The 23,531-nt window shown below is 35.2% G+C and overlaps 1 protein-coding gene across 1 annotated transcript in view; it reads right to left on the bottom strand.

Moving 5' to 3' along the window:
* Positions 1-23,531, bottom strand: part of MDGA2 (MAM domain containing glycosylphosphatidylinositol anchor 2) — a gene marked incomplete at its 5' end in the record, with an annotated part of 377,702 nt that overhangs the window by 165,566 nt on the left and 188,605 nt on the right. Inside the window, one exon of the mRNA XM_072428049.1 lies at positions 19,388-19,527. Coding sequence (XP_072284150.1) covers positions 19,388-19,527 — 140 coding nt within the window. The remainder of the gene's footprint in view (positions 1-19,387; positions 19,528-23,531) is intronic.

Below are 23,531 nucleotides of genomic sequence, written 5' to 3'. Positions count from 1 at the left end.
GGTTCTGCATAGTTTCACTCAGCTAGTCCAACCCTTTGAACCTCCATTGGTTTTTCTAAGTGGATTTACAAATGATTTTAATGATAATTTTATGGACATTAAACTCTTTTTAATTTTTGCTAGATTGACAACACTGATTCAATTCTAGATTAGTGCTAGACTCATGCTTTATGGTTTAGTTCAGACTATCTATAATTCAAGAAACCGGACAGCTCATGCCAGGACTGTGACCATAAATCCTTGAATCCATTTTCAACACCTAAAGCCATATCCGCAATACAGTATTTCTTGTTTTTCTAGGTTAAACATTTGTAAAAGCTGTGAATAATGTTTGCTTTTTTTGCCTTTAGTTATTATGTTTAAATTTGTATGTAACACTGTGCTTCATAGACTTTTGCTAAAATAAGAATATTAAATATCAGCCTAGACTTGGTTAAATAAATTGCATCTACCCTAGAAGTCTTGTAATGAAAATAAAATTTATGGTAAAATTAGGATTAAAAAAAAGTTATAAAGGCAAAATATAACTTTCATAATATTTTTAGCTGCATGATGCAGAAAAAAAATATTTTCCACTGTATGCAATATGTCCGTTAATAGAAAATGGAAAAGAAATAGCCTGCTGGTCTCAAAGGGATATTGTCCTTTGATAACTGGTATGGAATATCATGCTGGTAAGTTAGTCTGTCTTGGCTTTGATCCGTACCCCTATAGTGTTAAAAGTCACACATACCAGTACTTTACACCTCCTGGTACAAATATATTTCCAGTGAACTGCTCAATAATTGTGGTTGCCACTGACTGTATACTAACACTACTCCACCAAATGTTAACTTGAAGGGATGCTAAACATAAAATATCAAATCTCTCTCAAAAAATGCATTTGCATTTGTCTCATTTTATCATTTGTTAAGTGTAAATGAATGCTTTAATTAGGAAATTGATATGGCTGATACATTTCATAATGCATCTCTACTAATAGGAAGAACAAAATCCCCCTTTTTTACAGTAAAAATTTGGTGTAAAACCCCTAAAGTCTATTGTGACCAAAAATGTTTTGACAATAATCTAATTAATCTGTATTCCTAAATATTTTTTATATATATTTAGGGATGCATTAGGCTTTTATTTGGTCCACTGTTCTAATAAAAGGCCTGATATTTTTTATTAAAGGGTAACATATAACCAAACATTGCATTTGGTGTATTGTATTTTTTATTTTTTAAGTATATCTGACAATTACAGTATTCAACAGATGAACCCTGCCACCGTTAGCCTGCAATGGCAGCTGTAATTTCTGCTGCAGGTTTTAAGGTTATTTTGGCTCTGGCCTGCATGTGATCATTTTGTCATAGCTGAAAGGTCACAGAGATTACATGATAAGGAAACGCTATGATTGGTTTCTGATTATCACTGAGGACCCATGCCATAGGTGACAGCCAGTATGAAGCACTAGTAGCAAAGCACAATGTCAGCAAAAGGCTTTTAAGGAGAGGATAAGAGAATAATTATTACCATATCCCCAGAATAAGGCATCATGCCAAGCAACATTAACCTCTCTAGCAGAAATCCCAAGTGTGGCCACCCAAGGGTAGAATTGCCAGGGAGTTTAGAAACTTACCCGCGGCGTCCTCCAGTGATGCCAGGCATCTTCTTCAGCTGGCGATGCCGGCCAGGGCATCTGCCCGCAAACGTGTGGCTAGGAGGCGGGACCAGGCAGGAAATTTAAAAAAACTTTTTTTTACATTTAAAAATACTCATGCCGCCAGGGAGGTTAATATACACAATTAGAACCGGATGGGATTAAAGGATGTTCCATTACCTGCAAACAAGTTTCTAAAGCATAGAATTTATAGAGGGGTACTATAATAAATCTAATGTAGTGATTAGAAACTCTTTTTATTTGAATTGAATTATGTATCTCTAATTTTTAAAACTGCAAAATATGGCAAGGTTTTTGAAAAAAAAACATCAAAGATCCATACTGTAGCCATTGCCATTCTCCACTCTCAAAGTGGAGAATGCCATAGGCACATACACACATATATATTTATTTATATTACACATGTGCACACATACACACTCAACCTTTGTTATAGAAAGCAAAAAAAAAAAAAAAAACTTTTCCACAAAAGGAAACTCAAGCACATACATTTCACCATGGAGTCCATGAGTGGTGTTAAAAATTTTAAGATGATATAACTCTCCAGCATCTAACAAAAGCATTTTTGGACTGCTCTCTTTGCATTTTTCAATTGAACCATATTTGAAGAGGATTATTTTTCAACTTTTCCATGATGAAAAAAAAACATCATTTAAACATACCTTCCAATCTGTACACTGTGAAAAATATATGAACAAGAGACATTTTATTTTGATTTTTGCAGATAATGCAAGGTACTAATTTAGGCACGAGTCAAGTTGAGTTTTGTCAGTTGCTCAGTGAACATTGGTAAAATCTTTCAGTGAGTTGAATAATGTCACACTAAATCATTTTCAATTTTCATAACAAGAACTTGGTTAATAATGAAACAGCTGTCTCATTCTGGGCAAACCCCCGAAAACTCAATTTATTTGAAAGCATTAGAAGTTAATAGGGATTATACACTTTAACTCTATTATTCAGGTATTCATACATTGTTAATTCAAGTAGTGCATTATTAGAACCAGCTGTGAGCGGATTTAGAGACTAAACAGATTTTTGTATTTTTGGCATGTGCTATATTTTATGGTAGGCTGCTTGTTTTCAAAGAACAGTTTTCAAGCTGAACTCCAAGGTATACAACATTTTACCCCTGCAATGTGCATGGGAGAACAAATAAGGACAAAATTTAGCATAAATCTCACTTTCCCAGAAAATACCTTTGCTGCCCCAAATTCTGCATTGGTCCTTCATTAAATCAGATGACATCAAAGGAGTTAGGGGGGACCAGAAAAAAAAAACACTTTTAAAGGAGGCTACAAGGGTCCAATCTCTTAACCATACATGCAAAGCTCAAGTCAAATCATTTGTCTGATTGGGCCTTATAAAAATAGACAGTCAATAACCAGGTCTTCCATTTGTGTAAATGTAAAATTTCAACCTATGCTATGTTAGTAAACCATTTTTAAACAGGCTTTAGGGAAATAAAAGCAAAGAAGCAAAGGTTTCTACTGGTAGTTAAAATAAAATAACAATATGCAATATTTCATATTGTCCTGCAATTTTTGGATAGAAAATCACTTATGTAAGGATTCTACTTTGGCATGCTAACAGGGAACAGGCTTTTCTACTTATGTTGTAGCTCTTCTTTAAATAAAATGAAATGTAAAACTTCACGTACCCCTTTTGCACCTAGAATTTATCTGTAATTTAAACTAATATTTTATTTGAGCTTTAAATGTGACAGCACAATGTGGCACTTGTTATACATAAATTTTTTTACTAAAATTGATATAAAAGTAATCACACAGAAACATAAAATGAAAACTGTAGGGTTGTCTAAAACTGATTTACCATCAACTTACAACTTTCAGTGTATGTCCATGGGTTGTTTTATTTAGATTCCTAGAAAGCCATCAAATGTATTATAATGCACAGACTACATGTAAATGGAAGCAGTAATTTGCACACACCATCCTAACATCCATCACAGTATTCCATTAGTAATGTAATGCATATGAGCATAGCCAACCACTTTCTTGTTTAAAATGTACAAACTAGTATACCAACTAACTCATATGCTGGCTGGTAAATATGTAGTACACAGTCAATGAATTAATGCATCCAGGTAAATAACCCAGGACAGAACGGAAAAAGAAGCTTTGATTCACAAACACATTTTCATTTACTAATTTTATTGTTCCATTCTAGACAAATAAACATAAGGTCTTACTCCATACATCCAGTAAGCATACCTGCACATGACTAATTTTCTTTGTTGCAATGCATGCTTTAATGGTCATGGGTCAATGGTATGGTAAAGTTTCATGTGCATTAATGTACTGCATAAATATAAATTGTGAAAAAAACTACACTCACTCACAACTAAAAAAAACAGCCTCTAAAAGTTTTTTTTTCCCAGAGCAAATTTTAGCTTTTATTTAAAAGGAAATTAGGAGCATCCTATTCAATGAATTGCTAAAATTGACAAAACCACCCAATGTAGACCTACGTGTGATTTTTGTTTGGTTGTCCTACAAGAAAAAGTTGAGGTATGTATTATTACTGGTGAGCCATCTTCTACAAATGTATAGAATATGAAGACAAACCTGGACTATACCCATAGTAAATACATAAAACAGTCTGAATAGCTGGTCTTTCATATAAGATAAGAACCTTGTGGCTTGGTGAATTGGTGAAAGGGGGATCAGCAAAAAAGAATTTCTAGAGGTATTAGTTTGGTATGTAGATAAAAGAAGAATCACACAAAATTTGTTAATGAAATCAATGATTCCTTTGAGTATGTGATCAACCTGTGACACCTTAAACAAGTTGATGTATGCACGCTCATTATACAAAAAAATGTACTTTCTCAAAATTTCCTTTTTTTTTCTTCTTTTGATTTCTTTGGTTAGAAACATGTTAAAAATATTTTTTTTTTTTATCCCTATTATTGTCTAGTACAATATGTACAGAGAACATTCTTTTCAACTTTACTGACAAGCCAAAAAGAGACTTGAATTTATAGCCTTTGGAATGAAAACCCATCTGTGGCCGAGAGGTGTTTAATCAAACTTGGTGGCAAGCAGAGAGGGTGCATTGGAACCGAAGCCAGATGAACATTCAGGTTCACATGGCACATTATCGTTTTACTGATATTTCATTCTCTATATGGAATAAGCATATATATATATATATATATATATATATATATATATATTCATCTTCAGAAGAAACAAGCCTATTCCCTCATACAATGTTATATAAGCAAATTGCATCTCCCTAGAACTGGAAAAAGCATTTTTCTTAGCATTAGTTAAAACACAGAAATTGTTTGCTGAAAACAATGAAATAATGAGATATACGGACAAAGCTTAGCCTAATGCAGTAACAGAAAAAAGTACATATATGTTCATTCTGTGCAAATCAATGTTTTAAATATTAGGACAAAATATATATCCAAGGGGCTTAAACACCTGGGCGGTTAGTCCGAACCTGGTTTAGGGTAAGGAAACTTGCTACAAGCTTTTACCCCGTACCAGGTTCGGGGTAGCTAAAAGTATAAACAAGTGTTACAGTGCAATCTGATTGTCATACAACATTGACAATCAGATTACAACTGAAAAAAAAAACACTTACCATGTCCCCGCAGCTCCTCCGGAGACGTCTTCTGTCTTTAGTCTTCTCCCAGCGTGTGCAGTGACGATCTCCGGGGTTTCCCAGTGACGTCGCTGCAAGCGTCGGTGCGGACGGGAGGTGGGGCGCGAAATTCAAATCATTTTGTATTGGATTCAATACAAAAAAGCTGTATTGAGTCCAACACAAAGAAATCTTTATATAATATATAAATAATTGTGTTACTGTACAGTTACATTACACACTATTTTTTTTGAAGATTTTATGTTTTATAAAAAAAAATTTTTATTATTAAATTTAATAAATTTTGGACATATTTCAGTGAGTTATGTGGTAATTCGGTGAATTATAAGTAATTATTGCGTAAATCGGTAAATTATAGCCTACAATCCAAAATAAATTTCCTTGCAAAAAATGTAACACTTTTTGCATGGAAGTACGGAAAGAATTAGAACACTCGGCGTTTGCGTACACGTCCCTCTGCGATTCCTGATGATGTCAGTGCATGCGCCCATCAACGGGGGTCATAGCGGGAAATTCAAATATTTTGTATTGGTTTTAATACAAACTCCTGTATCCAATCCAATACAAAATAATACAAAATATATTTATGTGGTTTTATTTATAGTGACATTGGACTTTGTTTTAAAATTTATCACACTAGGGAGGTGTTTTAGAAAAATATAGTACTATACAGTATACAGAATTTTCAGTATTTTTGATTTATTTATGCATTCTTGTTTAAGCTGATTTTTGTAAATAAAAAAAAAAAAAAAAAAGTAAATTTTTTTTGATTGGGATATGATTGTGTGTTTCAAACTTTTTTTATATTCAGGATATCTACTAGACCCTTGTTTGGACATATTTCTGTAAGTTACAGGTCTACAATTTAAAAAAAAAATTCATGAAAAACAGTGTACCGCTTTTGGTACAGAAATCTAGACATCAGTGAAACGTCCGGGAGGTTAAAGGAATTAGGGTTTAGCTGAAAAAAAGAATTATTTTTTCCAAGTAAATTACATTTCACCCAATAAAATTACTAAGGCTAGAGTCACAGTTTTGCAGTGCAATAACACACACATTTTTTCTAGCGCATAAATAAAGGTGCATATATTATTTAATACACAGTGCACCATATTTATAGCAGTACATCACTGTGCTACACTGCAACGCAAATTAGTTGGTAAGATGCACTAAAGTGCCATTTGAGGGAAATTACACCACAGTGCAACACACACAAAAATGTTTTTGTACCCAAATTTGCAAAAACCAGAATTAAGTTGGCAAGGAGAACATACAGTCGGAATTCAACAAACCTGAAATTTGTCAATTCTGATCATCCCTACAACCAAAGTTAGGTTAATCAGTTAGGGGATGCTTGGCATTATGACAGAGCATCTTGATACTAGAGTCTGGTCTGTTAATCAAAATTGTTAAAGGTCCATCATCATAACAATAGGACTTCTTACAATGGCAGTCTGGTCTAACTTTGGGTAACAAACATTTTAATTATGATGATACATTAAAACGTGTAACAAAAACAAGGTTTTGAATAATATGGATATTAGACCCACTTTGAAGCAATCTACTTCCAAAAAACAAATGGAAAAGCTCTGACTAGCTAAAAACTTTTTCAAAAACCTTAAATACAACTTTAAAAGGACTTGAAACAGATTTGTTACTTGATGCCAATAACGCTATAGACATTTGAAACATATTGAAATATTAGATATTATTCTTAATATTTTTTTCTTTTATGAATAAATGGCAAACCTCTGTATATATCTTGAAGTAGTCTTTATTTACAGGCCTTGTATTTATCAAGATGACCTTGGCATTCAGTTTCATCTCTTTATTTATACCAGAAGCCTTTAAAGATTTAACTTTTTCTCTATTACATTCTGCTCATGTTTCTAGGAGAGCCATGTAATATATATGATTAGGCACTCACTTTTCTTTTCCATTCTTGCAGCAGAGTACAATGCTAAAACACTTACTGTATATCTAACTTGACAATGACCTTTTAAAACAAGGAATAGGAGATAATGTAAAATTAGAGCTTTTAAGGAACTAGACAATTATAAGTGGTTTCTTTAAATGTGCAGCAATAAAAATCATTGCAGTACATTATCTGATTTCTATTTTGTCACCTTTTTTTAATTTAGAACAGAAGTTTTTTTATATATATTTATATAATGGAGACCTTTATGGTTTTCCCTCAAGTCCCAGCAATTGTGTGGGTTTTTCCAAGTACCCTCACATATGGAATGAAGAATCAATAAGTGTGGTTCTACAATGGGCATGAGTGCAGATAGAAGTTTTCAAATTTCCGAAATTTCTCCATTGTGAAGAAATGTTTTGCAGTCAAGGGAACAGAGGGTTTCTGATGGGTTTTAGAAGCAACTTTAATTGTCCCAGACTTGTTTTTCACAATTTAAAAAATCCCTAACCTAAAAAGAATACTTTTATATAGCATTTAAAATGGCATTTACCAAACATTTACTAATTATTCACATTCACTAACAAATTATTTTCCAATTTAAAAACACATGTACCAGTTACATTTACCTACAGTGAATATTTATCACTTTCATGGCTTCACTGCTTACACTCACAAAACACTATAGACACAAATAAAAGAAGACAAGGTTTTTTTCACTGAAATCAACTTTACTTGTCCAAATTTCCACAAAAGATTAACAACTGGTTAATAGCATTCATTATATTAATTTGGGAAACACATGAATCCATTATGTCTAAATGGGATCAGTTATCCAGGTCAGGGCATAGTGGGTAGCATTAGGTCACATTTAAATAGATAGTAATGTGAATATGCATTGCTGCTTATGCAAACCTCTTTCTCAGTTCACATTGGAGTTAAAACATTTACAGCTATACTGGTCACTCTAATCCAATCACTGGGAAATATGTCAAGGAGAATGTTGATTGTCCAGGAACAGGATCGAAAGTGTGAAAGTTTGTGAATAATCCCATCCTTCAGTGCCCAGGTATATTCATCTTGTTCTTTTACAACATCTTTTATGGATTAGGAAATAGCAAGAAACTTAATCCATGCAATTTTTATTTAGTAAACTGTGATAAGCTTAAAGCTTCTTACTATATACCAAAACTCAGATTAGGCCTCATAATGCAGCACTACTATACAACAGACAATACCTTCAGGTGCCCACACAACATATTAATCCTCCTTTTGAGCACCTTAGGAATTCAGAATGGCAGGTGCTCCGATATGCAAGTTTTATCTATCTACCTTGTTTAGGAGTATGGACCACTCCATGTGGCTTGCATTGTACTACTTACTATACTGGCTGGTCAGTAATTTGCCAATAGTGAGGTGAAAATAGGGGCAAGGCTAGGTTCTTACCATAGGAGAGGACTAAAATTTGCCAGGACACTTCATATTTTTGGACTTCCAGAAATATTAAGTTGATCTGTGCATATCACGAGGTACCTCTCATATCGGTAGTGATTAATGAAACTTGATGTGAATTTGGAAATTCTTTCACCTAAATAATCCTAATGTGGGCTTTGGTCCAAATTTCTATACAGTTTGTAATTGACCTGAAACTATAGCAATACTTATAGGTGCACCGATTCACTTTGAGTGACAGTCTGTCTTTATAAATCTTCTTCCTAACTTGTTTTTCTACAAGCAAAAAAAAAAAAAACGCATATTAATTTCTTCTTTTTATTCCTTCTCATTTATTTCCTACTAATTTATTCATCAACTTACTGCAGTGACTAAGCCAATGAAAACAAATGGCTTTCTTGTCATCTGTGTTTTTAATTGTTTCTGGTCTATCTGTTTTGCTTACCATCTGTTTTAAACCTGAAAATTAAAATGCTTATCAGTTGTTATAAGCTGAGCGTTGGTAGGTATAGTAAAATATACAGTCTATAGTTTTTGTTCATGTGCAGTTCTGGAACATGTTTACATAAGCGAATTTTAATGCTGGTATGTGATTATCAATGTTAGCTCAAATATAGGTGGATATAGAAAAAAATGTTATTTAAGTTAGGTGTTTTTTTAAAATGAATAAATTATTTTTGATTAGCAGAAGCCACTAAAATATCTTTATATTATTTTACTATAATCTCTTACCCACAGAGCCCCACACACTTTATTCTCCCTAGCAGCACACTATTATTTCCATTGCTTTCTTGCTGATAGTTTAGCACTAGGAAGTAGAAGTTGTCTTGTGTAATTCACAATTTGCGCAAATCATTTTTGACCTAAAACCATGAACTTCCTCCAAGTGACACCATCAGAAAAAACAGCAATGACTGGTCCTAATACAGGATGCGCCAGCAAAAGTACAAGGTTCCAAACTGGACTGTTGCACATAAATGAAAAAAATGCACAAAGCACACCATAATACAAGTAAGAATACACAAGCCCCCTTCTTAAGATTTGAATAATCCTGGATGTTTATCTTAACTGTGCATCTACTGACAAGATAAGGAGGAATCCCCCTTATTAAAAAAAACAAGCAGCTATAAAAACAGGTGGAGTTGGTCATTCCTTCCCAAACTTGTACTGAAACTACTTAATTTGATTTAAAATCAGTGCACTTTTTGATTCCCATAATATGCATTAGAAACTACAGCAAGGCTGCAGAGCTTTGCTTTATTTCCCTGCCAATCAACATTCGGCATCATCTAGCCCTTTTCTTCTCATTCCGACTGTTCTTGACCATCCCTTTTTATTCTTTGGATTTGACTTTATTCTGCATTCAAATGAGATTGCCTGACAATTCCCTTTCTTCCATACTAACATCCACCCAGCATAGCATTTGTAAATTTGAAATAAGTCTTCTGAAGTACCATAATGCTGCTTGCATCAGGGTTGAGAAGAGCAGAGTACTGTAATGTTTTGAGGAAGCCACGTGCAGCTCCCTGACGAACCCTCCTAGCCAGAAGATAGAGAAATTAGTAACTGATATACAGTTGCTCTTAGGACAAAACCCCCAAAAAAATTGTGAACAGTAGCTGGGCTTAATAGCTCTATGTGCCCTGTAAAGGGCTTTAATAATATGCATGTGCCAAATAAAACAAGGAATTAAAATACTATGAGCCCATCTATGTTTTTAATACATATTTGGAGAAGCCACAAGTACAAATTATATTTATGTTTTATGCCTTTTCAGCAAGTTTAAAAAAAATCTATATATAGTCTTCTTTCCGTTATGATTTGATTGAGTAACTCTATATGTCAATCTCATTTTACTGCAGTGAATTTAAATTAGAAAGTCTTTTGAAACATGCCGTGTGGAAAATGGGTATGCAGAAGGGAATATATACTTTCAGGGATAAACCAGCTGAAAAAAAAAATCAATACTGCCTTGCAAAATGGAATGCAGCAATGATACTGCAGAAGATTAAACTCGAAAGCATTTTTTAAAGAAACGTTAAAAAAAACACACACACACAAAACAAACAATTTAAAACAGTCTTTAGGAAGATTCAGTTATCCAGATTTAATTTAAGCAGGCAGAGGTGGGGCAGCCTTGAGTCTGGAGTATTGCCGGCAGAGGATCCTAAAGGATTTATACAAGGATGGCTCTATGGCCTAACAGTGCTGTCTCCAGCACCTTTTGATCCCCTTAGGACACTTCTCTAAATCAAAACTGTCAGTAAGGTCAAGCACTTTGCTATTGGCAGGAAGCTGATTGCCTCATCACTATCAGAGTTGATTGCTCCTGGGGAAGAGATCAGTGAACCAAATAACTTAATTGGCTAGAAGTCAAGAAGCATATTGTGGAGTCAGGAGAGGCTACGTTAGATGTTGAGTTAGCTAAAAAAAAATGTGTGCTGCATGCTACAATGGAGCATTTGGAAGGTACATTGAGTGATGTGCCAGGACAGGCATGGTTATGAAAAAAGAATTTCCATGTATACCTTTTTATTTAAAGGGCAAGGTGGGTTTACTGCAGTTAGTGGTTTTAAGTTGCCTATAAACAATAGCTCTGAGCCATGAGTGGTTTAAAGGACTTATTAAAAAATTCAGCTATATAAATGAATAAAAGTTACAAGGTAAGTGATCACATATTTTCAGTCATATAATATAGAGAATAACAAAACATTTTTTTAAATTTATTTTTTTTTTGCTTGCTTGCTAAGCCTTGATTTAATGAGCATTCTTCAGCTTTAGATTTGAGGTTCTCCCTGTATAATAAATGCAACCTATAGTATGTAACATCAGAGTTGTTCAATAACTTGACTAATGCTTTTCCCTTTAGTGGTTTACTGCCTGTTAAGAGAATGTGATTAAATCCCTTCCTGAAGAAAACCTGTGCAATGGGAAATATAAAGGCCGCCACTGCTCACCTTTTTGTGAAAATGCTAGGTGCCCTCGTCTTTGTTTTTTACTTTTGTAGTTAGGGACCAGGGACAAGTTTGCACATTAAAAAGTCAGTACTCCTGATCTGAACATTGTTGCACAAGTTCTAGGACATTTATTTAAAAGTACTGTTTTTCTGAAAGCTGCCAAGGGACAGGGACATGGCCTGCAGACATGCAATGAGAGATAGAAACAATGACACACAGTCACTGTGCAAAACAGAAAACCATGAAGCACAGCCAAGCTATGTATGTGTAAACCGTACAAAGAAAAAGTGTTTCCAAAAATAAAACATACCAATAGAATCTAATACATTAATCCAAAGACATTGAAACATACCTGTAACATCTTCAAAAACAAAATTATTTCTGCAGTGTTCCCCTAAATCTCTCCAAACCCTTATTTATGCATAGTTCTTAGCACGAAGACACGCTTACTAGCCTCCCTTTCTCAAATGAGAATGTTTTTAGGGGAGGACAAAGGTAGGTCATAAGAATGGTGCTGCATGTGACCCCCCTACTTTCCTTAGCAGGGGGTCCCTAGTTTGGCGGGGGGGGGCTAAAGTCAGTTAAGCACAATGTTGCTATTGTCTGCTAAGATACTATTGTTGGGTAATTGGTGGGAGAAGACTTAGCACCAGAAGCAGTGCCTGGTGTCTGGGAAAATTTCCATTAACTTTCAGTTTTAAAACAAGTAGAGCAAGAATTGAGAGCAAAAAAAGCAAGGAAAACTACCTCAAGAGTGTTGTCACAAGGACACAAGCCTCCAGTTGACAATGGTCTAAGGGAAAAATAAAAGAGTATAGAGTGCAATAAGAATCCAACTAGTGTTTTACCCTTTCCCCACTTTATACAAATTGCAAAAAAAATAGCTTCAGTTATGTTTTAGACTCCAAGGAGGTGCTGAGAAGTTCCTGGCTTTGCCCAAAAAGGAGAGAGCCAGAGTTATGAAATAACACATTTAATCAACATATCCCCCCCTGAGATTGATGCACTTGGTAGAGCATAGTTGCAGCTTTTCTAGACCGTTTAAATAAAAGTTCTTTGGTTGGCCCCCAAACCAGCTCTCAGCAGCATCTTTGACGTCAGAAATGTCCTCAAAATGTTGCCCCTTCAGGTGTTTCTTTAAATTCAGGAATAGATAATAGTCCGAAGGGGCCAAGTCAGGTGAGTAGGGGATCAATTGGAAACCCAGGGTGTTTAATTTGGCAGCCACAACGTTGGACGTGTGCGCAGGTGCATTGTCCTGCAAAAAAAGGCATTTCGACCACGGCATTTCGACCTAATTGCATCCTTCAGCTGGTCCAGGAGGTTAGCATAATATTGTCCAGTGATACTAGAGCCCTGAGGTAGGTAGTCCAGCAACAGAATACTGTCTGTGTCCCAGACAATGGACGCCATGACTTTTTTGGCCGGTTTCTGGGTTCAGAACTTCTTCGGCCGCGGGGACCTGCTGTGGCGCCATTCCTTTGACTGTTCCTTGGTTTCAGGATCAAAGATGTGGAGCCAGGTTTCATCCTCAATTACTAACCTAGCCAAAAAGTCCTGTGCAGTTTGAAAATAGGCCAAAACAGCTTTGGATGCTTCATCTCGTTCCTTCTTCTGATCACTGTTCAAACATTTCGGCACCCACTTCACTGAAAGCTTGTGCATGTCTAGGATAGTGGTGATAACAAACCCAACACACTCTGGTGAGATGTCAAGTATCTGGGCTATCTTTTTTGTGGATATTCGCTGGTCCTCAATAATCAGCTCATGGACAGCATCACAGGTTGCCGGGTCAGTTGAGGTTGGGGGGCGCTCACTGCGGGGTTCATCTTCAACGGTGAAATGCCCAGTCTTGAGATATCCAGGTTTTGACAGTGCTGTATGAAGGACACTTCTCCCCCTGTGTTTGTGACATCTCAGTGTGAATGTCCTTTGCTGACTTTCCCTGGAGAAACAAAAACTTCATGACTGCCCGTAATTCCAACAATGTGAAACTTGCTTGTGCCTCTGCCATCAGAGCTTCTCACTAAAAGAAAAAACAGTTTTAAGAATCGCAAAGACCTGATATTTGCACAGTTACCTACTAAGATATTAGACTGTCATATGCCCCCGAACTCATTTTTCTATTTCACCTAGAAGGGGGCAAAGCCAGGAACTTCTCAGCACCCCCTCATATGTTGCTGTTCCTATTGAATTTTAGGTTTGACATGGCAGCAGGTCTCCTGATGCCAAGCATACACACATTACAAACAGACAATTTTTTTGGTGCCAGCTGGAGATTATTTTTGCAAAACAAGATCTGTAAATACATGGTAAAGCCAAGTGCCTTCACAGAACATGGGAGTTTGTTGGCATACAACCACCCAGCATGAACTAGAACAGTTAATTTATTTCAGAGGAATTGAAAAGGTTTACACATCATGCTGAGCTCAGCTTTATTTTCCCTTAAAGAAAAACAAGAGAAGAACATGTGCTATTTCCTAAAATATGTTAAAAATCAACCTTGGTGATTATTACAAAATATATGACATGATTCATGAGAAGAAAACCGTTTTCTCAGAAAATTCATTTGAGCTTGCAAAGTGTAAGTAAACCAACTGAATAGTTTGTGGAACTTGGGCTGTGTGTTCACCTTTGTAGATGAAATGATTCACAATGGAATTTGTGAATGGAATGAACTTCCAAATTAAAAACAACAAACTTGAAAGTGCCACAGAAAAAGAAAGTATATTCAGTGCAAAACACACAGGCTTTTAGCAAGAGAATTCAAGTATTTCAGGTATAAATTGCCATAAAAAAAGCCTAAAACCAGATAAAATTGTATCATTCTCATATATGGGTCTATCTGGAAATTGTTTCAAATCTAACCATTTACACTACATTTCATTTAAAATCTTCTTTGTTTCTTTTAAGCACTGCTGATGTAAAGTAAATCCAATCCATAAAATCTCAAACTATAAACCTGGTAATATTATTTCAAAAGTAATTTTCAAAATATTTAAATCTGCAGCGTTCAATAAATTATACCTAGCAATACAAGACGGTCCTTTTACAGGACCTTTATGTCTCCCATGGGTATACTTTAAGTGGATATATAAAAATGAACTTACTTTATAAAGCACTGAAAATGCTGCCATTAAAAGAATTTACATTTCTGGTAGATAACTAAAAAAAAAAGCGCATTGCTTTATTGTTACATTAGGTAAACTAGTCACTAATAACAAAGACGAATTACCTGAATTACCTTTGTCTGAATAGAAAAGGAGATGTATGCCATTGTGTTTTGGATGTGAACATTTTCATCAACCCCTATATGAGTGACAAGCAGTTACACAATCAGATTACAGACACTTGAAAATAAACAGGTCTTGCATGGGCTTCAGCTAGGCTACAATGAGAAATGCTAAACCTAGAAAATATGGTGTTAAGGACTTACAAGTCTGGCAGCATGATACCAGTTCCTGATACCTTAAGCAGGCAGTCACTTAAAAAGAAACTGTTGCTTTGCTTTTCGAGGGCAAAGTGAACTCTGAATTGACCCCGTCACAGCTCCTTTAATCATGTAACAGTGTTTTGGCCTGGTGATTAGTCTCTAGTTCTAGGCACTGAATCATGGTAAGAAGTCATATGCTTCTCCTACCTAGGAGACCACATATTTTGTGAAGGTAACAAGCAGCAATGTAAGTGGGCCAGAGGGTAAATTTAAGGTCTGTCATTTCTGAATATAAAGAAGGAGTGCAAAAAAAAAAACAAAAAAACAAAGAGATCAGAGTTTAAAATACTACATCAATACATAATATTTGAACTTGAAATACGTTTTTGATTTAAATATTTTTGTATGGTATTCCTACTTCTTGTTTGGGAACACTTCAGGTAAGCATAGAAAGATAAGGGCCCTTCTATGCATGTGAGGAAGCCAACTTTGCATGAAGAGACTCAAAAACACATGTGTACCTTATCTACCTTCACAAGTTTTTTTTTCCCAAAGGACTAGTAAGGAATTACAATAATCAACACGACAATTAAAGTAAACGTATATGAATCTAAAAAATTTCAAAAAAATTTCCATTATAAATTCCTTTTAAAACACTGTTTCTCAACCAAGTTTCCTAGGGGGTTCGATAAGCAATAAAAAAAATTGTGCCTATGAGGTCAGTTTAACTGACACCAATGATCTTTTTGGGCATCTAAAAGGGTGACATTCTTCCTATGGGCTAGCCATATAAGAGACATTCTTCCTTCTGACCACCACACTAATGTACTGTGAACTGTGGATATAGAATTTATAGTAAGGGTTCCATGAAGATCTGAAAGGTATTTTATTGGAGTTCACCAATGTAAAAAAGAAGGTGGAGAACCGCTACTTTAAATGCTTTACTTAGAACTCAGGTGCATAAATAGCAGATGCCTTGAAAGAAGCTGTGTTGGGATGGAATGCAATATTTTTGGAAGACCAAGAACAACCCTACTCTCGGACTTTCAACAAAACCCAAAAAACATAAATAGGGCTATTTGTTTTTTCAATCAGTTTAAAAGGTAATACATCTTGCAACATAAAGCAAGACTACACCAGACCTTGTAGAAATATTTTGACATTGCTGGGTGGCTCTTGTAAAGCTATTAGTGAATATAAAAATTTCAAATGGTTCTTTTTTTTTGCAGAGAATATGTTCAGAGGAGGAGTGATTAAATGGAAGACAGTCTGTAAGTTATGATAAGGTGTGAACAGAGCTTCTTCGGCACACAGCTATATTACGCTGGCACATAGAAAATCTTTCTTTGTACTCTGCATACCTCAGATAAACATTTTCATGCTCAGCAAATATTTTGCAGATGTTCTAAAAAAGTGTAATTGCTTTTTCTTGTTTTACTGTCTACAGGTAGAAAAAAAACTGCTTTGCAGCAGCAATATGTGAAGCGTAGTAAGGAAAGCTAAGAACTGGCTATAAGATTAATATGTAACAATGTTAATATTAGTATAAAATACTTTAATGGATATAACTTCCCAAAAAATCAATATCTTCTTTCTAATGAAATATAAAAAGAGCACACCTAAATAAATTGATTTAGTTTTGAATGGTTGTTGAGAAGTCGAATTACAAACAAATTTCTTACAATTCTTTGAACCCTTGTGGAGATTTTTTAAAGCTCTACCCAACTGTACAGCCTTACTTTGACAACGCATTATACCCAAACTGTGTAAATAAAAACAGGTGCAGCACATTGACACCTTTGATTTGGTCTTGTGGGAGGATGTGGAAACTACTAGCAGTAGGTAATCAAGCAAATGTAAGATAAAATAGGCACAGAAATATAAGGTTTACATTTGTTTTATCGGGTTATCATAATTGGTGTTAAATTCAATCGATGGATCTAGTGATTGCCAGGGATTTATATTGCTGGACAAAATTACTGACAAAGAATTACTTCTGACAAAATGAATAACTAACATTTTTAAAGCCACTAGGAATACACTGGTGGTTTTATATAAAAGAGGATTTTTTTAAGTGCACTTTAGTTGCATTTCATTTTGAAAATGGGTACAAATAGTGATAATGTACCCCTGTGCTTATTTCTTTGGGGTCAGTCAGATATGTGGTTGCCTCCCTTTTAAGGAAGAGTCAATCCAAAATACCCCTTTTTTCATATTAGATAAAATTAAAGGATTTATGTTTTAACAATGTTGGTCTGAACTTAGAGATAACCAGATACTGTCTAGATAAAGGAGGCATGTGTTCTAACAGTTGATTCTTTTGGTTCTTTTTCAGTATTACACCATGAAACTTTGCTTTTGTGCAGCAGCTTTGTATTCTTCCTATTTTTTTTTTTTTTTGTGGCAGCTGTAGTAAGTGGACATGCTAGGTCCCTTTAACAGCACTACTTACTGATTATGTCACTGCTGCTTTTAAAAGATAACAGCTAGGTTTGCAAAGGCATTTAGTGTACACAATGTGGAGTCTATTTGAATAAAAATGTTTGTTCTAGGAGTTCAGCTTTAAAGTTTACATTTCCTTCTATAAAAAGTTGTGTCCTTAATGAGCACTAGCACGTGTGACATTGTCTATTTGCATGTCAAATATCCACTTTAAAACAAGCTACATTTATTGTAAACATGAAAAACACAGTGTCCTGATTAGGCATGGTATTGCTCCTCAGACACAAACTTTTCTCTATGCTGTTGCTGATATAATGCACAGTCCATTAAATAAACCGTTATATTAGGTTTTCCAGACAAAGTGGTTCAACAGCATCATCATTCAAGCTTCCCTTTGATGTCTTCCATTAGGACAAAAAGAAAGGAATGGACCAAATAGCTGCCAACTTTAAACCAGAGCAGAATGATCTCTCATTGGTCTACTCAGATTGCTTCCAAAATTGTTTTTTACAAAGCATTCCGCTTCCGTCATAACGCAAACTTGTCAGGCTTTTTCATGTTGGATTTTTGAGGCTCTGAATTGTCACATAGTTTTAAAATACAATCACACTATAGCCATATAAACAGATTCATTCTCAGGGATGAGTCTTTCAGCTCTCGTCGCCATCTAGTCGCACAATGCGTAGCAGCTTGCTGTTTAAGATTCATAGCACAGAAAGCTGGAGAGGGAGGCAGAGAGCCAGCAACAGGACCAAGTTGGTGAAAGCTACAGATTTGTTTTCAAGACTACATGACACGTTACACAACTGCAGGCATAATTACAGCACAGCAATAATATACCCAGTCCCATCTTGACACAATCTCCTACACGTAAAATTCAGTACAGGGAAAGCAGAGAACCTAGAAGGGATAAATATGGTGTTTTCTGAGGAATAGAACTGAGGTTGCATAAATGTTGTTCTGGTTGGAAAAATAACAACATAAACATTAAGGAAAAAATAACATAGTTTTCAAATTTGAAACATGTTCATAATATATCCACTTATCTCCATGATAATTTTATTACTCTGTATAAGCCAGATTCTTTATTGACTTGTTTCTAAATGTACAAATCATGTAAAATACACCATCAAACAAAATGCATGATATAAAGAAACTCCAATGCATTTATTCAAACATTATTTTATTTAGAAATTGAAGGTCGAGGCCCAATAAACACAAAAGTAGGTAGGCAAACATTGATGTTGACTCCTTTTCTCACCATGTCAGTGTTCTAACCACACATTCATCAAAATATAAAATAAATGACAACAATAAATATAAAGGCTAACATGAACCTCGGCAATCTGGGTAAAGCAGGAAAAAAACAAATAGGATGTCTGTGTTCATTGAGGGAACTAGATTCACAGAATTCAGTTAGAACAGAGGATAACTCCTGATGGGCCCATAGAACATTCCACTCTAAAACCCCCATCTTCCTATCCATGAATAATTGCAAAAGCAAGGGGGCAAGGTTAAAAAAAACATGTCCCTTTTTTCTTTTTTTTTTTGTGTCTTTTGTGTTATTGTGATAGTGCTCCCTATATAGAAATAGGAAATAGGAGCATATCTCTCTCTCCAAATTTAGATAGTTACTCTTGTCCAGTCTGTTTTAACAGTACAAACATACATTTTATTTTACCCCATGGGACAGACAGGCAGCCACTAAAACCCTCAAAGAGTTCTAATGCTGCATCACTCTATACAAAACAAACAAAAGTTGCCTTTAGATACACTTTAAATATATTCCTAGGCTAGGTAGTGACATACCAACAAAATGTCCAACTGACCTTTTTATTATCATATCTTCAGATATTTTCCCAGAATCAGCTGCTTTTCTTACTCACCTGTGGACGGGGGTGTCCAGTGACAAGGCAGGTCAACTCCAGAGTTTCACCCTCTCGTATAGTATAGACACGTTCTGAATATCTTTCTTCCTCAATATTACAGGCCAAGCCTGAATGGATGATCCGAACAGTGGGTGGAGCTGTAAAGAAAAAAAACACAACAGTTATACATTCTGAGGGCATTGCGTTAAAAGGACAAGAACAAGTTACAACTAAAATAATGCCACAGCCATCAGAGTTCTGAATTTTTTTTTTTGGTTGTTCTTCCTGCCTGAAATGACTTCCTGCATGACTCCTGGGTGCTGCTGCAGCAAAAAAAGTCCTAATTTTTTTCATCATCATTCTTTCTTTTATGTCCAAAGTTCCAACTCTGCTGAAGTTGCAATAGCAAAATAGCAAAATCTAGGAAAAAAAGCGCTTTCCCTGTTTATTTTGCCATCATCTTAATCCATCTTTCTGCTTGGTCCAAGATGCTCATGGTACTAAAACACATCTATTGATAAAGTTGAAGGTCAGCGAAGGGCCCTTTAACCAAAAATCATCTTTTTTCAAGGTGTATTGATCCACTCAGTTTAACTGGTAAATCTTTGATGTTTGGGATGGCATCATTTTGCAAAACAACAAACATTTTTTCCACTTTGAACCATCAATCTGCAGAATTTAGGAAACTGATTAAACTTCTGATCCTAATATAGTTTTAGCACTTTTCAGTTTACAATAATCACTTATTACTCATACCTTACCGATACCTTCTTAATATGTAACTGACCTGATTGGATGTTTCAATGGGGTCACCTTGTAAAGCAGTGAATCCAACAATGATCGAAGCATTCCAGGTGGAGATTCAATTACTGACACTGAAACACATGGACCTGGAAGATTGTCCACCAGGGATTGTTTTAGTGAATGTCAGGTTCACTGCTTTAAAATTTAACCCCTTGTTGTACATCTTTGTTATGAGACGTGCAAGCTAAGTGAGCCTTAAATAGGAGATCTACAGTATGTCTCAAATTAACCTGTAATATCTTGCATTTACATGTCACAAAAAAACAAAAAAACACAAGTATGCAGTTTACATGCCAATGAACCAAAAGAACAAATTGTTTTTCATTTAAGAAATTTAGCAGTGCCAAACATTTAGTCACACAAAGCAAGGCACCACTGTTCTACAGCTATTTGAAGTCCCTGTAAACACAGTTTCAATTATAGGGTAACAGAGTACATGTTTTTAGATCACAAAACACATGCAATACTTTTACCAGGCAATTGGTTACTAAATATCAGTGTGGCTGGAACTGCCTTCCAATATACTGTTCTCAGGAGAGCCAAATACTTAGTAAAAAAGCCTACATATTCCTATCAATCACTCTACAGACTTATAGAGATATATGGATAACTAGGGTTTAACAAAGCCCCATGAAATATCCAAAAAACTCTAAGAGTGCAGCGAGATGCATGCTACTCCACGCCAAACTACTAGGTATTAAATCCAAATAAACATCAATAGCTACTTTTCATTTCAGAATGCAAAATAGCTTGAGTATATATATATATATCCATCAAACAAAGCAATCTAAATTCTGATTTCATGTGACTACCCACTATGTGAACCCTCAGTCCACAGCCAGTTTCGGGGCTTAGAGAATCTTGTTCTTCATTTTTTGAAAAGGATTGAAAGGATAGCAATGATTATTCTATACTACTGATTTTACATCAAACCAGGAACACTTACAAAGTATTGAAAAGTTTTTTCTTCATATTAAAAAAATTCAGCCTGTTATGCTTCTAAATATTGGAATAAAGAATGACAGGGTAGATGGTACATTTATCACAAGCAGTGATATAGATGTTTAGACCTTAAAGCTTGTCTATCAGGCCCAGGTGAGCAGAAGGCATGGAATAAACAATTTAGTCTGGCTTAGGTTCCATTGCTGTGATAATTGCATTTGAGGTTTCCTAAATCCTGTCACGCCTGTGAAAAAGGATTACTGATCATCTATAAAGAGGAATGAGCTCTGAATATGAATCCTTAAGATGCGATACGATCTAGCAAATCATAGACTCTAGAAACCTTGGGAGAAAAGATGTGATATAGGTTGCTATAAAGCTTCATGTAGGATACCAGGATAAAAAGGAAATATTCCTAAGCAAAAAAATCAAAAAATATATACCAATGGCTTTTCACAGAGTAACAACATAACATTTTAAAGTGCTTTTTAGAGAGTAAATGTGGAGGACCTAAAAAAATGTACCTGATTTGTGTCTTTTTTTAATCTCAGTTTTCCACACATGGCTACTTTATTAATGTGAAAAATGTACTCAACATTTTGTCACCATTTAACATGCCCATCTACCAGGGCTTTCTCTATAAATGTATGCTTGCTCTCTGACATTTTTTTTTTTTTTTTTTTAACAAAACAAGAATGGCAGCTGCTTAAAATTACTAAACTAAGATTTTGATCTGCTCAATACTACCTCTCAAAGTAATCTAGTTTAGGGGTTCAATTTCTAGATTATTCTTGCAAAAGGCTCCAGCCTCCAGTCTCTAAAAGTTGCAGATGTTTTACATATTTGTCCAACTAATTCCTATTTGCCATGGTAAATACACATAAAATCCCCGTTTTCTCACTTGCCAACCAGAGGTGCATGCTACAGGAGCATGGAAGTTAATGGAGAAACTGTTCAAAGTTGGATTTTCCTGTTTAAAGTTTTGCCGACAAGCTACAGTCCCATAGAAAAATGCTTTGATTAAAAACCATTAACTGACTTTTGATCTTACTTTTAATAGAGTACTCCACTAGTCTACAGATCGTATCCCTTTTTTACATTTATATGCTATACTACAGCTGTGACCATGCTCTAGGCTATCCTCCTCTTTGTTGTTACAGATTTGGCTTTATCATAGCTCATTTATATATTTAGAACATATTTTTATCAGTAAAAACATAATTATAATACTTTTTTTGTTCATTGTTAAATGCAATAAACAAAATGCATAATATTATATTGTATAAAGGGGCAATTTATGGCATCAACTAAATTAGTTAGCTGGTTAATGCTGACCAGAAAAAAAAATGTTTAATGTCAAAAGTTCACTGCTTTTGTCTGAATTCATTGTAAGCCATAACACATACAAAATACCTGTTCAGTTTAAGGATTTAGAATGCAATCACAATCTCTCCTGATTGCACTAGGAACAAACCTTCCTGCATGTCAGCCATTCAGCCACCTGCCCCACTGGGACACTTGCACCTTTCAGCGGTACTGAACTACTGCATCCAATCCATGAACATGCAGTTATGTTAATCGATTTCGCTCAAAAATTGTCTTTTGACTTTGGTATTGAAATATGACTATGGTAGGGACATTGATTGATTGTGAGCTACTTTGAGGAACAGTTAGTGATATGACAATGGACTTTGTAAAGCACTTTGTAATATGTCAGCGCTATAAAAAAAACTGGTTAATATTAATCATAATAATAATATACGCAGGTGTTCTTAGATTACTGGACTCCCAGCAAAAATGTAGGCTGGACTGATGTAGTAGAACAACAACTAGATAAAAACAACTCAAGAAATAAGCAGGTAGGCTGTGATCCCCTAATGCATCTCAAGGTTTCATTCTCAATATTTATTGCATTGCAAGCCAAAAGATTGCCTAAATGCAACTCCATTAATTTTGCCCTCCCAACCATCATTGGTAAAATGTTGCAATATTTAGTAACATAGACATATAGTCAGAGAAAATTTCCTAGTCTAAGCAAGCCACACTAATCATACCAGCAATCATGTCATCTTCTTTTTAAAGAAGATGACTTAAACTGGGTAAAATGTACTGAATAATGGATAGGATCGACTAATACTCTGAGTGGGGAAAACTGATATTCTACACAATTACACAGGAAAAAGGGGCAGGTTCAAAGAGTTGGCTTTTGTAATCCATTGTGTGATAGAAAGGCTTGTGTTCAATATCATCTCAGAACATCAACAAATTTGCTGCCCTTGTGCAGACCATGTCCCAACCAACACAGGGGCATGTGTAGGTTATAAGCCTCTGTGTTGGTAGAGAACTATGTGAAGAGAGAGGGAGAGAGTGAGAGAGAGAGAGAGAGAGAGAGAGAGAGAGAGAGGGAGAGGGGGAG

Source organism: Pyxicephalus adspersus, chromosome 12 (genome assembly GCF_032062135.1).
Source record: "Pyxicephalus adspersus chromosome 12, UCB_Pads_2.0, whole genome shotgun sequence".
NCBI classification, from domain to species: domain Eukaryota; kingdom Metazoa; phylum Chordata; class Amphibia; order Anura; family Pyxicephalidae; genus Pyxicephalus; species Pyxicephalus adspersus.
This window is presented reverse-complemented; position numbering and strand designations above follow the sequence as displayed.